The sequence below is a fragment of the Salmo trutta genome, chromosome 18, assembly GCF_901001165.1.
Source record: "Salmo trutta chromosome 18, fSalTru1.1, whole genome shotgun sequence".
Taxonomy (NCBI): Eukaryota; Metazoa; Chordata; class Actinopteri; order Salmoniformes; family Salmonidae; genus Salmo; species Salmo trutta.
In genome coordinates, this window is record NC_042974.1 from 46,804,116 (window position 1) to 46,820,690 (window position 16,575).

Genomic DNA, 16,575 nt, shown 5'->3' on the forward strand with positions numbered 1-16,575 from the left:
ATCAGTGAGGTGGGGCACTGATGTTGGGCGATTAGGCCTGGCTCACAGTCGGTGTTCCAATTCATCCTCAAGGTGTTCGATGGGGTTGGGGTCAGGGCTCTATGCAGGCCAGTGAAGTTCTTCCACACCAATCTCGACAAACCATGGACCTCGCTTTGTGCATGGGGGCATTGTCATGCTGAAACAGGAAAGGGCCTTCGCCAAACTGTTGCCACAAAGTTGGAAGCAGATAATTGTCTAGAATGTAATTGTATGCTGTAGTGTTGATTTCCCTTCACTGGAACTAAAGGGCCTGAACCATGAAAAACATACCATACCCATACCATTATTCCTCCTCCACCGAACTTTACAGTTGGCACTATGCATTGGGGCAGGTAGGGTTCTCCTGGCATCCGCCACACCCAGATTTGTCCGTCGGACTGCCAGATGGTGAAGCGTGGTGAATCACTCCGGAGAACACGTTTCCACTGCTCCAGAGTCGGTCTGCCAGATGGTGAAGCGTGGTGCATCACTCCGGAGAACACGTTTCCACTGCTCCAGAGTCGGACTGCCAGATGGTGAAGCGTGGTGCATCACTCCGGAGAACACGTTTCCACTGCTCCAAAGTCGGACTGCCAGATGGTGAAGCGTGGTGCATCACTCCGGAGAACACAGAGTTGGAGCAGTGGAAACATGTTCTCCGGAGTGATGAACCACGCATCACCATCTGGCAGTCCGACTCTGGTGAGCTTTACACCACTCCAGCCAATGGTTGGCATTGCACATGGTGATCTTACACTTGTGTGCGGCTGCTCAGCCATGGAAACCCATTTCATGAAGCTCCCGACGAACAGTTCTTGTGCTGACATTGCTTCCAGAGGCAGTTTGGAACTAGGTAGTGAGTGTTGCAACTGAGGATAGACGATATTTACGCTTCAGCACTCGGCGGTCTCGTTCTGTGAGCTTGTGTGGCCTACCGCTTCGCGGCTGACCCGTTGATGCTCCTAGACGTTTCCACTTCACAATAACAGCACTAACAGTTGATCGGGGCAGCTTTAGCAGGGTAGACATTTGACAAACTGACTTGTTGGAAAGGTCCCATCCTATGACGGTGTCACGTTGAAAGTCACTGAGCTGTTCAGTAAGGCCATTCTACTGCCAATGTTTGTCTATGGAGATTGCATGGCTGTGTGCCCGATTTTATACACCAGTCAGCAATGGGTGTGGCTGAAATAGCCAAATCCACTCATTTGAATGGGTGTCCATATACTTTCGTATACAGTATATAGTGTATATAGGTTTACTAAGTTTATGACCTCAGTAGTTTGTGTGTTTTAAGCATCCCAACCTCACTGGCTTTAAATTATGGTGGGAGATGTCCTTGAAGAAGTGAACGTCTCATTTCAGTGGGGAGTGCATACAAACACACGGGCGCGAACACACACACACACACACACACACACACACACACACACACACACACACACACACACACACACACACGCACACGCACACACACACACACAATAAAACACACACAAATGCATGAGCGAACACAGACACAGACATAGACACACACACACACACACACACAGAGAGAGACACACACCACACATCTCATTTCGCTGGGGGTCTCAGGGAGGCTAGGTCATCAGAGCATGACCAGGGAATTATACAACTGCAGACCAGCAGCAATAAACCTGCAAAGGCACACACACACACGTGTGCGTGTGTATGCGTGTTAGTCTGATCAGTGTCTAAGCAGCACCAACTCAATTCCAATCTCCTCACTTAGCTCTCTGTAGATAAATTGTGACTGCAGAGAGAGCAGGATCGCTCAGTGTTATAACACTGTTTGATGTAACATTACTTAGTTCACTGGAGGGTACTGCCATTCTGAAGTACAAGCCTATGCCTTGTGCAAATGTTGTGTTTCTATTATTCTACCCACAGTCTGTGATATGTTCCTTGCAAGTTGAGAGCAGAGAGATTCTCTTATCTATAAAAATGACCCCGAGGTGGGATTGCTACTACAGGTAACATATCATAAAATGTTACCATAATTTAAATAGCTGAAAACTAGACAGACCAATCGCACCTGAGCTGCAAAAAGTTTTGAAGCCTATATTTGAGTGGATTCATTTTCACATGGATGTGTTTTTTTCTGTTTGGATTATTGCCATTACATATGAGGGGCAGACAACATGCTTTGATTGGTGAAAACGGTTAACCTATAGCCTATATTTGGGTATATAAGATGTAAAGAGTAGAAAAGTCTCACAGATTCTGTACGCACGTATGAATCATGATGAGGATTAAATGTAAAGGCATTGAAACATCCTCTTAGCCGAACAACCATCGCATCTCCCAGTCCCCGGTCCCCGCTGCAACTCATCTAATATTTTAATGAGCACCTGAGAAAATATACACTCCACTCGCTCACGTCTCCCTTTCCGCACTATCCATTGGCTGCCTCCTAAAACTTCACGCACATGTCTGCGGATTGGTTTAAATCTGACACAAGTGATTTCATAAAGCTTTTCTTTTCTAACTAGTGTAAATGGATGAAGAAGTCTGGTACCCAAGAGACACGTGAAGTGGCTAGTCTCTACAGAATTCGCTGACTCGTCCCCTCTTTCTCTTTCTGGCGCTGGAGGAATAGTTGCGTCGGGGTGTCCATGTGATTGCGAGTGAGTACCCTGGGTCTTTTGATAGTTCTGCGGCGGTAGGCTACTGTACTTAACTGGACGGCGCGCAGATAGGGTGCTCTGAGCGCGTCTGTGGAAAGTTTAGCTCGTCATCATTCAACACAGTGATATTCTGTTATATTCTATAATACGAGCGCATGGCCAATGATGTGTTGATATGGGTTCTATTCTAAGCATGTACATTATGTTTGTGTTAGGTAGATAGGTAGGTAGGTAGGCTACTAGACTACAGTATAAAGTTGATACCCAAGTCAAAGGTTTGCGAGATTAGGTAGCCTATATACAATATGCTGTAATGTTCAGTGATGCTGAATAGTCGCTGCAAAACTTTTAATTTCTGTGTTATATATATTTGATATAGGATAATAGTTGTTCCAAAGCTATTTGCCATATAATCTATTATGGATTTGAAAGTAATGTCTGTGCAGGCTAAGTCATTTGTATCTAGGCTAGAATGAATGTATTTATTGTAATAATTACATTAATTCATTCATGAATTAATGGTTGATGAAAAATAACATCTTATAACACCTATCCTAACCCTAAAGTTAACCCTTACCCTTATCCTAGCCCTAACCTTAACCTTTACCCTAACCCTCATTCTAAACCTAACCCTAACATTAGCAAACAGTTGCATATTAACAGATGGTATGGCCATCTGTAGAGCATCTACAATGGACTATCCAAATAAAGAGTGACTCATTATTATAATTTTTTTTTCTTTTTTCGAGCTAATCAGTTATTAATTATTTTTCAGAGCAGATTAATTATTTTTCAATCAGATGTGATTGAATTGTAGTGAAATGTTTAAATACATTCGTAGTTTGTGCTGAGTGTCAAGTTGGACCTATTTGAGAGCAGTAAATGTTGTAATTGGCCATTAGTATGATTGTACAAGTGCCTTGGCTCTGATTTGAAGATGGTGGGTGTTTGTGTGTGTGATGAGGGCTCTTGCTGCTTTTCACTTTTACGGAAAATCTCCTGATGAAGTAGCATTCCTCTAAACTGTTGATTGGTCAGAATGATTATGACTGAGCTCAACTCAGTGTGTCTGGAACAGTGTGTGTGCGTGTGTGTTCATGCACGTGTGTGTGTGTGTGTGTGTGCGTGCGTGCGTAACCCGTAAGTGTGTGTGTTTGAGGGGTGCAGTGATGGTGTCCTTCACAGAGAGGAGCCTCCATACAGCGTATTGTGTAAGTGAAGATGCTGGTGCTGCATGGGGCTCTTTGTCGCAGTCTTATCAAGATTTGAGTATGGCGTGAACACTTGCTGATGTTTGCATACTGTACTGTAATGGCCTCTTTATGGCCCCATAAATAAAGTCCAAAACATCTCACCATTTCAAACGACAGTATTCCAATCTGTCAAATCATCTTATTTCGTAATTGAGAGTGATATTCTATTGTATTACAGCCCATTGAAGGAAAGAATTTGGTTATTTTCCATAAAGAAAGCAGGTTTTGGACTATATTTCTGTATTGTTCACTGATGTCCGAGTTGTTGGTTGTGTGAGAGTGGGTTTTGATTTAGTTGGCATATCAGTAACTGAGGTTACTCACAGCTCAAATACAACTATGATATATCATATATGACAAACATATTTCATATGAGTTATAGCTACGTACTTCAGAACTTCAAAAACTCTTGTAGGGAGGGGTGTGGAGGGTAATGTGATAAGGGACGTCCCAGAGAGTGTAATGTGTTTTACTGCAGTGGGAGGTAGTTGAGAAACAGGTAGGAGACGCAGATCTGTCCTCAAGGTACAGTAGTACCGTAGAAGCCTAATGTACTAGCAGGGTCCCGTCCTGTCCTCTCTGCTCCTCTCCTGTTGTGAAAGAGCTGGACTGGTGAAAGCAAAAATACCTGGTAGACATTTTGTTGTCCGATCAGTGCAGAGGAAGGAGAAATGAGGAGAAAGATTTTGACTATTGAGATTAACACACTTCCAACTCTTGGATAAATGCAAATTAAGAAAGGAGGGGAAGAGAGGATGCCATGTTAGACCATTGAGATGCAGTTGCTGTCTCATTGCAGCAGTAGAGCTTGTGTAAGATCTCTGTCTTGGTTTGGCACCAAGCTAGCTTAACAAGGATCTAATAATAAATCAAATCAAATTTTATTGGTCACAAACACACGGTTAGCAGATGTTATTGCGAGTGTAGCGAAGTGCTTGTGCTTCTAGTTCCGACAGTGCAGCAATGTCTAACAGGTAATATCTAACATTTCCACAACAAATACTTAATACACACAAATCTAAGTAAAGGAATGGAATAAGAATGTATAAATAAAAAAATATATGGATGAGCAATGACAGAGCGACATAGGCTAAGATGCAATAGATAGTATAGAATACAGTATATACATATGAGATGAGTAATGCAAGATATGCAAACATTATTAAAGTGGCGTTATTAAAGTGACTACTGTTCCATTTATTAAAGTAGCCAATGATTTCAAGTCTGTATGTAGGCAGCAGCCTCTCTGTGCTAGTGATGGCTGTTTAACAGTCTGATGGCCTTGAGATAGAAGCTGTTTTTCAGTCTCTCGGTCCCAGCTTTGATGCACCTGTACTGACCTCGCCTACTGGATGGTAGCGCAGTGGCTTGGGTGGTTGTTGTCCTTGATTATCTTTTTGGCCTTCCTGTGACATTGTGTGCTGTTGGTGTCCTGGAGGGCAGGTAGTTTGTCCCCGGTGATGCGTTGTGCAGACCTCACCACCCTCTGGAGAGCCCTGCGGTTGTGGGAGGTGCAGTTGCCATACCAGGCGGTGATGCAGACAGTGATACATCTGTAAAAGTTTGTGAGGGTTTTAGGTGACAAGCCAAATTTATTCAGCCTCCTGAGGTTGAAGAGGCGCTGTTGCGCCTTCTTCACCACACTGTCTGTGCGGGTGGACCATTTCAGTTTGTCCATTTCAGTTTGTCTCTCACCTCCTCCCTGTTGGCTGTCTCGTCATTGTTGGTAATCAAGCCTGCTACTGTTGTGTCTGCAATCTTGATGAATGAGTTGGAGACGTGCATGGTCACGCAGTCATGGGTGAACAGGGAGTACAGGAGGGGGCTGAGCACACACCCTTGTGGGGCCCCAGTTTTGAGGTTCAGCGAAGTGGAGATGTTGTTTCCTACTATTCACCACCTGGGGGTGGCCCGTCAGGAAGTCCAGGACCCAATTTCACAGGGCGGGGTTGAGACCTAGGGCCTCAAGCTTAATGATGAGCTTGGAGGGTACTATGGTGTTGAATGCTGAGCTATAGTCAATTAATATCATTCTTACAGAGGTATTCCTCTTGTCCAGATGGGATAGGACAGTGCGCGGTGTGATGGCGATTGCATCATCTGTTGACCTATTTGGGCGGTAAGCAAATTGAAGTGGGTCTAGGGTGACAGTTAAGGTGAAGGTGATATGATCCTTGACTAGTCTCTCAAAACACTTAATGATGGCAGAAGAGAGTGCTATGGGGCGACTGTCATTTAGTTCAGTCACCTTTGCATTCTTGGGTACAGGAACAATGGTGACCATCTTGAAGCATGTGGGAACAGCAGACAGGGAGAGGGAGAGATTGAATATGTCTGTAAACACACCAGCCAGCGGGTCTGCGCATGCTCTGTGGACGCGGCTAGGGATCCTTGCGAGGGTTAACACGTTTAAATGTCTTGCTCAAATCGGCCACGGAGAAGGAGAGCCCACTGTCCTTGGTAGTGGGCCGCGTCGGTGGAACTGTATTATCCTCAAAGTGGGCAAAGAAGGTGTTTTATTTTGTCTGCTCAGCCTTGCGGAGGGAATAACTACACTGTTTGTATTCGGCCATATTCCCAGTCACCTTTCCATGGTTAAATGTGGTGGTTCACACTTTCAGTTTTGCCCAAATGCCGCCATCTATCCACGGTTTCTGGTTAGGGTAGGTTTTAATAGTCACAGTGGGTACAACATCCCCTATACACTTCCTTATAAACTCACTCACCGAATCAACGTATATGTTGATATTATTCTCTGTGTTACGGGTGTGTATGGGAGGCGAAGTCAGGTGCAGGAGAGCAGAGTGTAGTAACAAGCGCACTTTTTATTCCGGTCCAAAACGAAAGCACATAAGTACATAAACGTTCCCAGAACACGGAACATGAACAAAAGTCTGGGGCGTGACAAATACCCACATAACATAAAACTATTTCACACAAAGACATGGAGGGGAACAGAGGACTAAATATATGCAGTGTGACATGCAGTGTGATTAGGGAATGAAAACCAACAAGACAAAACAAATGGAAATATGAAAAATGGAGCGGCGATGGCTAGAAAGCAGGTGACGTCGATCGCCGAACGCCGCCCAAACAAGGAGAAGAGCCGACTTCGGTAGAAGTCGTGCCACTCTGAGGCTACCCGGAACATATCCCAGTCCGCGTGATCAAAACAATCTTGAAGCGTGAATTCCGATTGGTCAGACCAGCATTGAATAGTCCTTTGCACCGGTACTTCCTGTTTGAGTTTCTGCCTATAGGAAGGGAGGAGCAAAATGGAGTTGTGGTCAGATTTGCCGAAAGGAGGTTCCTTGAGGGCCGTCGTGGTATCGGCTTGAGGGGGGATATACACGGCTGTGACAATAATCGATGAGAATTCTCTTTGGAGATAATACGGTTGGCATTTGATTGTGAGGAATTTTAGGTCAGGTGAACAAAAGGACTTGAGTTCCAGTATGTTGTTACAATTACACCATGAGGTGTTAATCATGAAACATACACCCTAGCCCTTCTTCTTCCTGGAGAGATGTTTATTCCTGTCGGCGCAACGCACTGAGAATCCAGGTGGCTGTACCGACTCAGACAGCATATCTCGAGAAAGCCATGTTTCTGTGAACCAGAGTATGGTACAATCCCTGATGTCTCTCTGGAAAGCAACCCTTGCCCTGATTTCATCGACCTTGTTATCTAGGGATTGGACATTAATATACTTGGAAGCGGTGGGTGGTGTGCGTGCCTCTGCCGCTCCCTCTTCTCTGGCGGCGTTGTTTTGGTTAGGCCTCTGGAATCAGTTAAATGCGCTGGGTGGGAAAGTCGTATTCCTGGTCATTGTGCTGGTAAGTAGACGTCGCTCTGATATCCAATAATTCTTCCCGGCTGTATGTAAAAACACTTAAGATTTTCTGGGCTAACAATGTAAGAAGTAATATAAAAAAACAAAATACTGCAAAGTTTCTTAAGGACTAGAAGCGAGACAGCCCTCTCTGTCGGTGCTATCTTGCCACGGATCCCCCCGGTACTGCTGCTCATTCCGTTCACCAGCTCTGGAGGTCTACGTCACCAGCCTTCTAGGCGTCACTGAATTGGTTTCCTTACCACCAACCCCGGACTGTCTTGTCTCATTACGCACACCTGGTTCCCTGCCTCCTATCATTATACAACGTGACACATCTTTAATCTTTGTAGTAGGGTAGGAGTGTGCAGCATCGGGTAATTATTAATTGATCAATACATGTATTTTGTTAGTTTGTTTCTATTTAAGTGTTATACCCTTAAACTTTCTCACCAACCACTGGTCAACATTACACCTATAAAACATAACACATTTTCCTTCATATTTTGTGAAGTTATAGTTATTCAGTCAAAGTTCCATTACTCATCTATCCCTTCCTGTCCTCCCCTTTTATAATGTAAGTCCTGCCCTCTTATCTATTACAGAGCATTAGCAGGCCTGTAAAACGGCCTGTATTTCTCAGACTCATCAGTCATTATGCTCACTTCTAATGGGTAGAAACGGCCACATCTCTTCCCTTCTCTACCATTCATTAACCCAGAGGCGATGAACGCAAGACTGTCTTTGCTGAACGCTACCCTCTTATCACTGTGCTACACACACACACACACACACACACACACACACACACACACACACACACACACACACACACACACACACACACACACGGCCAAGGAAGCTGGTGGGAGGAGCTATAGGAGGATGGGTTCATTGTATGGCTGGAATGGAATGAATGGAACTGTATCAAACATATGGAAAGCTCATGTTTGACTCCGTTCCATTCATTTCATTCCAGCCATTACAATGAGCCTGTCCACTTATAGCCCCTCCCTCCAGCCTCCTCTGACACACGGATGTACACATAGACGTGCATACACACACACACACACACACACACACACACACACACACACACACACACACACACACACACACACACACACACACACACACACAGCTTGCTATTACCCTACCCTGATTACTGAGACAATGATGCCGTTTTATCTCAAATTGAATTGTTGAGGAGGATGTTAAAGAGCCATATATCACCCAGACAGAGGCAAAGCAGAACGGTGTGTGTAAGCACTAAGCAGTGAGTGAATCCACAGCACTAGGGGGCTGAGATGAGAATGGTTCTGTTGTATTACATTAGAACTGAGGGACTGTGATGATGGCTTATTGTGTTTATACAGTCAGTTGGTAAATCAAGTTGTCAGCTTTTATAAGGCCATCAGGTTCAGTGTGTGTATGTGTATGTGTGCGCTTGACATTTACAGTGGGAATGACCTTCCCCAGTGGTCAAAACTGGTTGCCATTTCCTCATTATGACGTCATGATCAGGTTGTATACTGGTTGTAGAAGACTGTTTTGTTATCGTCTTTTTAGTGGTCAGAATTATTTTTTATGAAGACATGACGAGAGCCTTGCAACCAACGGGCATAATGTAGTGTTGTGCTACGCATTACAGCCCACAATAATAAACTAGCAGATCTGTGTCAGGTGATTATGATACCAGACAGCTGCTTCTAGGTTCTCTACTCCCACCCACAATTAAATATCGAGCATCAGGAGCATCAAAAACCATAAGGCTGTAAAATACATTTCAGTATAAGAATATAGAAGAAGGAGGCCTATATTTCATTCAAAAGTTTCATCTTAAATGGCAAAATAATACTGTATAATATATGCCATTTGAAATAACTTTATTAGCCTAAATGTTATTTTGATAAAAAAATAAAAAAATGAATCACGAAATTTAGTTCCACATTTCAAATATGGACAGTCCAGGAATATTTTACTCCAGATCTTGATAAGAAATGGCCATACCAGACAATTTTATTTTAAAGACAGTGGTATTTAATGGACTACATGGATTGGAAACTGATCAAATAGTAAGAGTAGGGTACACCAACATAAGTTTTCCATTCATACAAAAATTGCCACAGTAGAGATTATTTCAGTTGTACGGAATGATTGTTAAATAGTCTGGTCAAAATGTAGGACTAAGTTGTTCCGATGATAATATCCACCAGAGGGCGAATATACAGTACCAGTCAAAAGTTTGGACACACCTACTCATTCAAGGGTTTTTCTTTATTTTGACTATTTTCTACATTGTAGAATAATAGTGAAGACATCAAAACTATGAAATAACACCTAAACAATTTAAAATATATTTTTGATTTTAGATTCTTCAAAGTAGTCACCCTTTGCCTTGATGACAGCTTTGCACACTCTTGGCATTCTCTCAACCAGCTTCATGAGGTAGTCACCTGGAATGCATTTAAATTAACAGGTGTGCCATGTTAAAAGTACATTTTAAAAATGTATTTCCTTCTTAATGCGTTTGAGCCAATCAGTTTTGTTGTGGCAAGGTAGGGTCATATTTGATAAAAGACCAAGTCCATATTATGGCAAGAACAGCTCAAATAAGCAAAGAGAAATGACAGTCCAGCATTACTTTAAGACATGAAGGTCAGTCAATTCGGAAAATTTCAAGAATTTTTAAAGTTTCTTCAAGTGCAGTCACAAAAACCATGAAGTGCTATGATGAAATTGGCTCTCATGAAGACCGCCACAGGAAAAAGACGCAGAGTTACCTCTGTTGCAGAGGATAAGTTCATTAGAGTTACCAGCCTCAGAAATTGCTTCACAGAGTTCAAGTAACAGACACATCTCAACATCCACTGTTCAGAGGAGAGTGCCTGAATCAGGCCTTCATGGTCGAATTGCTGCAAAGAAACCACTACTAAAGGACACCAATAATAAGAAGAGACTTGCTTGGGCCAAGAAACACGAGCAATGGACATTAGACCAGTGGAAATCTGTCCTTTGGTCTGATGAATCCAAATTTGAGCTTTTTAGTGAGACGCGGAGTAGGTGAACGGAGGATCTCCACATGTGTGGTTCTCACCGTGAAGCATGGAGGAGGAGGTGTGATAGTGTGGGGGTGCTTTGCTGGTGACACTGTCTGTGATTTATTTAGAATTCAAGGCACACTTAATCAACATGGCTACCACAGCATTCTGCAGCAATACGCCATCCCGTTTTTCAACAGGACAATGACCCAAAACACACCTCCAGGCTGTGTAAGAGCTATTTGACCAAGAAGGAGAGTGATGGTGTGTTGCATCAGATTACCTGTCCTCCATAATCACCCGACCTCAACCCAATTGAGATGGTTTGGGATGAGTTTGGACCACAGAGTGAAGGAAAAGCAGCCAGCAATTGCTCAGACTGTTGGAAAAGGCACACCTGTTAATTGAAATGCATTCCAGGTGATTTCCTCATGAAGGTGGTTGTGTTATTTCATAGTTTTGATGTCTTCACTATTATTCTACAATGTAGAAAATAGTAAAAATAAAGGAAAACCCTTGAATGAGTAGGTGTGTCCAAACTTTTGACTGGTACTGTATATTCAATGACTTTGGTAGCAAGCAGGACTAAGGTGTCATCGACATCAGCTTTTAGGGAGCGGTTATGAGGTGACCAATAATAATGGTTGCAAAGAGATCAGCTGTGTCGGTGAATTTAGCTGTTCTGAGGGTGTGGAGGGTAGCAAAATTCTGCTAACTTGACCAAAATATCAAGTTTTCTAGAATCGGAAGGGAATATGCAGAAAATGTAGAATTTTCCAACCAGGATTTCCAGAAAACTTTGGAATTTTGGGAAAGATACTACAATTTTGCAACCCTAAGGTTGTGAATCTGTCTACAGGTGATGATGTCCCTCTGGGTGTGTATATTCCTCCCTGTCCTCTCTGCGGCCCAACGGTCAGAGCCCATGTTCTCAGCGGTCACAGAGACCATGCTTCCTCCGGACTATGACAACAATCCCACTCAGCTCAACTACGGAGTGGCTGTCACCGACGTAGACAACGATGGAGACCTTGAGATGTTTGTAGCCGGGTGAGTGAGTGACATGGTCATTAGAACTAATCAGAACTAGTCAGAATGTGTCAGATCCAGAATATGTTAGACATAGGAAGCAGTGGATGATCTGGAGATGTTCATAGCCAGGTGAGTAAGTTAGAAGGTCTCAGAACCAGTCAAAAGAACTTAGAAGGACCTGTCAAAACCAGTCAGTAGAATATAACACATTAGATCTAGTAAAAGATAATACAAACAAAAAAACATGCATCTTCCAAAAACATGTTTGTCCCATAATTTTTGAAATGCAAGAGAAAGGCCATAATATAATATTGCAGTTTAGGCACAATTTAGATTTTGGCCACTAGATGGCATCAGCGTGTGTGCCAAGTTTCAGATGAATCCAGTGGAGCATTGCAATACTGCATAGTATTTTGTATCAAGTCTGCCCAAATGTGCTGAATTGGTCAATTGATACATTTTCAAGTACATATAGAGAACATACAAAAATGATATGGTAATACAATATTTAACTTTACACACTCCCAGGAATGTCATACATGATGTATCATTAGCTTGTACACTAACTTTCACACATGTAGATGGCCAGGTGGGGTGAGAGTGGAGCCAGAGACAGCAGGGGTTCAAACTGTAGAACCCAGTTCCTACATTTGAATATAAAAATGGATTTTATCAAACAAAACTATGCTACATTTTATCTCTGGGACCCTCAGGATGACAAATCAGAGCAAGATTACTGAATGTAAGTACATTATTTACCTTCATAGGTGAATGTAGCAAACCAGTTGCCGTGGTAAAAGTTTTTTTGTTGTTGTACACTCTCCTCAAGCAATAGCATGGCATTTTTTCACTGTTATAGCTACTGTAAATTGGACAGTGCAGTTAGATTAACACAAATGTAAGATTTCTGACCATTTAAGACATGTCTATGTCCAGGAAAGTTTGCTGTTACTTACAACGTCATGCTAATCACATTAGCGCACTTTAGCTCAACATTCCCGGTATAGGGACACCAATCCCGTAGAGGTTTGTGTTTCCAAGTCTATACTGTTGTTGTGTAAACAAATTGCATATATGCTTTCACTGGACATTGTCATTGGTTTTGAAAACTATTAGAAATAAATAAACCGCACAAGTGGAAGCGTCAATTATTGAGAAAGTGGCACACATTTTTGCTCATTTATAAAAATAAAAAACTGAAATATCACATTTACGTAAGTATTCAGACCCTTTACTCAGTACTTCGTTAAAGCACCTTTGGCAGCGATTACAGCCTTGAGGCTTCTTGGGTATGACACTACAAGCTTGGCACACCTGTATTTGGGGAGTTTCTCCCATTCTTCTCTGCAGAACCTCTCAAGCTCTGTCAGGTTGGATGGGGAGCGTTGCTGCACAGCTATATTCAGGTCTCTCCAAAGATGTTTGATCCGGTTCAAGTCGGGGCTCTGACTGGGCCACTCAAGGACATTCAGATACTTGTCCCGAAGTCACCCTTGCATTGTCTTGGCTGTGTGCTTAGGGTTGTTGTCCTGTTGGAAGGTGAACCTTCACCCCCAGTCTGAGGTCCTGAGCACTCTGGAGCAGGTTTTCATCAAGGATGTATCTGTACTTTGCTTCGTTCATCTTTGCCTCGATCCTGGCTAGTCTCCCAGTCCCTGCCATTGAAAAACATCCCCACAACATGATGCTGCCACCTCCATGCTTCACCGTAGGGATGGTATCAGGTCTCCTCCAGACGTCATGAGAGTTCCCTTAGTTCAATCTTGGTTTCATCATACCAGAGAATCTTGTTTCTTGAGGTCTGAGAGTCTTTGGGTGCCTTTTGACAAACTCCAAGCAGGCTGTCATATGCCTTTTACTGAGGAGTGGCTTCCGTTTGGCCACTCTACCATAAAGGCCTAATTGGTAGAGCGCTGCAGAGATGGTTGTCCTTCTGGAAGGTTCTCCCATCTCCACAGAGGAACTCTAGAGCTCTGTCAGAGTGACTATTGGCTTCTTGGTCACCTCCCTGATTAAGGCCCTTCACCTCCGATTGCTCAGTTTGGCCGGGTGGCCAGCTCTAGGAAGAGTCATGGTGGTTTCAAACTTCTTCCATTTAAGAATGATGGAGGCCACTGTGTTCGTGGAGACCTTCAATGCTGCAGAAATGTTTTGGTACCGTTCCCTAGATATGTGCCTCGACACAATCCTGTCTCGGAGCTCTACGGACAATTCCTTTGACCTCATGGCTTGGTTTTTGCTCTGACATGCACTGTCAACTGTGGGTTCTTATATAGACAGGTATGTGCCTTTCCAAGTCATGTCCAATCAATTGAATTTACCACAGGTCGACTCTAATCAAGTTGTAGAATTATCTCAAGGATAATCACTGGAAACAGGATGCACCTGAGCTCAATTTTGAGTCTGGATACATATGTAAATAAGGAATATTCTTTTTTTATCCATTTGCAACATTTTCTAAGAACCTGTTTTCGCTTTGTCTTTATGGGGTATTGTGTGTAGATTGCTGAGGATTTGTTTTTATTTAATCCATTTTAGAATATGGCTGTAACAAAAAGTGGAAAAAGTCAAGGGGTCTGAATACTTTCCGAAGGCACTGTATATGAGTCTGGTCAAAACTGTTATAAAACAGCCTATTCAATATACTCTCAATTATGTTTGACCTTGTTACATTTATTCCTGCTTCAAGAAAATCCACAAGGGCATGTTTTATAGAAAATGCACAGGGTGGCCAAAATGACATCAACCTTTATGTAACATTACAGAAACAAACCTAAAACAACCTCTATTCTGTTTAAATTCACTCCTGCCTCAAGAAAATCCACCATGACATGCTTCAACAGTAAGTGAAATACAAGGTGGTACTATCACAAATTATGTCTATTACAGATAATTACATAACAAAATGTCTTCTCTGTTATACAATGTGAAATCCCATTCTGTTTCAAGAGGAAAATTGATTCGTTCTCACAGTAACAGGAGAATCAGGGAGTTTATAGCAGTAAAACGCTTTCTTCCATTTATGGACCTAAGAGACAATTACAGCGATTCCAAGACAAGATAGTGATCTCTCCAATAACCCCAACAAGGTGGGAAAAATGGAAAGTGATCTATCGTTTGCTTAACTAAAGTTTAAATAGGTCCTTAGCTCTTGCTCTTATGTTAAGGTATCTTTACTTCACTGAACGAAACGTAGATGAAAAGGGGGAAAGGGATCTGTCATTTCTGACCAAGAGGACAAGATTGAGGGTAGGAAGTGTTCTGTCACTCGCGTAACTAAATGTACAAGAAAAGGGGGGAAGAGATCTGTCATTTTCTGAGCTAATGGAAGAGCGAGAAGGGCTGAACAAGGATGAAAAAGAAAGTGCTTTACAGGATGAAAGTGTATAAGGGTGTCCTGAGGCTTCGACAAGTGGTGCTCATGAGAATGGATGATGCTGGATGGCGCTACACTGATAGAGGTTTGGCGAGACTGCAGTATACAGGAGAGTGGAGGTAGAGGCAGAGACAGGGATGGTGAAATTAAGCACTGTCATCCCATGACTATGATATAGTTTAGTGAAGTGTGGCATCTAGTTGAAGTTAAGTGATTGGAAGTTCAATAAGAAGAGGCCCTTTATTCTTAAAAACAAGATGTTTTGGCATCAAACCTTTCATCAGAGCAGGCTAGTAACCTTCACATTGTCTGAAGATCTCCTTTTCTTCTCCTTTATTCATGACAAATGGCCAGATTTGAACCAGGTGCAAATATTTTCTAAAGGGAACATTGAGGACACAGATTAAATAATGTTTTAGCTTTTATTTTTTGGTGTTTTAACCTCGCTGAAAAAACCTGGCGCTTTGGAAGTAAACCTGTCCCTCAGACATAAAATACTGGGGCATAGCCTACTGTATACATGTATATCTTTGAGCAGCAGTATTATTCCATAGACACATATTTTGACATAGTTCAGTCTCAACCTCTCTCCCCAGAACCAAATCTCACGCGATATTTGGTTCTGGGTTGCCGAGATGAGACACAGTTTAATGTGTCTATGTTCCATAGAACACATCTGTAGTCAAAGTATGAGACAAGTTTTCAGTGAATTCATAAGGTCAGATAAGGGTATGTGCTATCCGGGATCCTCGGGACGTCCCGACCCAAATGAGGTTGACATTTTAAAATGGTTAAAGTAAGGGTCATGGTTATATTTAAGGGGAGGGGTTAAATTTAAGGTCTAGGTTTTAGGGTTGGGACGTCCCAAGGATGATGTATAGCACTGATCGTCAGATAAGTGTCCATAAATGACAGGTTTACTCTGTTTGACCTCCCATCAACTCTCTGCTCCATCTATGGCCTATAACAAACAGCCTTTAACATCTACGGCCTATAACATCCAGCCTATGTGTATCGGTGTGTGTATAGCACTTTGTGACATCTGATGTAAAAAGGGCTTTATAAATACATTTGATTGATTGAATCTAGGTAACATAAAAAATCAATCAGTTCAAGCTAGAGGTATCCGTGTTTTTGAATGGGCTGTGTCTCAATTCTCCACATCTGCTTATGTTTCACTGCTGCATCTGCGATGGAAAGTGTCAGAGCTACAGCACTGTTTCAGACCAACAGACATCCGGAAAATCCGTCTTCTCACAAAAACACCTGTAGCATCTGAACGGTTTGGCCCACAAACTAATACCATTCTATAGAAAGGAGAGACTCTCACAAACATGATGCTGTTTTCTGTTTTGCTCAACGACCCCCACAA

At 42.7% G+C, this 16,575-nt stretch overlaps 1 protein-coding gene across 1 annotated transcript in view; it reads left to right on the plus strand.

Annotated features, from left to right (window-relative positions):
• The first annotated feature begins 2,559 nt into the window (after positions 1-2,559).
• The window catches only part of crtac1b (cartilage acidic protein 1b), a 62,421-nt gene continuing 48,405 nt past the window's right edge, over positions 2,560-16,575 (plus strand). Inside the window, exons 1-2 of the mRNA XM_029698806.1 lie at positions 2,560-2,669; positions 11,655-11,845. Coding sequence (XP_029554666.1) covers positions 11,658-11,845 — 188 coding nt within the window. The 5' untranslated portion in view covers positions 2,560-2,669; positions 11,655-11,657. The remainder of the gene's footprint in view (positions 2,670-11,654; positions 11,846-16,575) is intronic.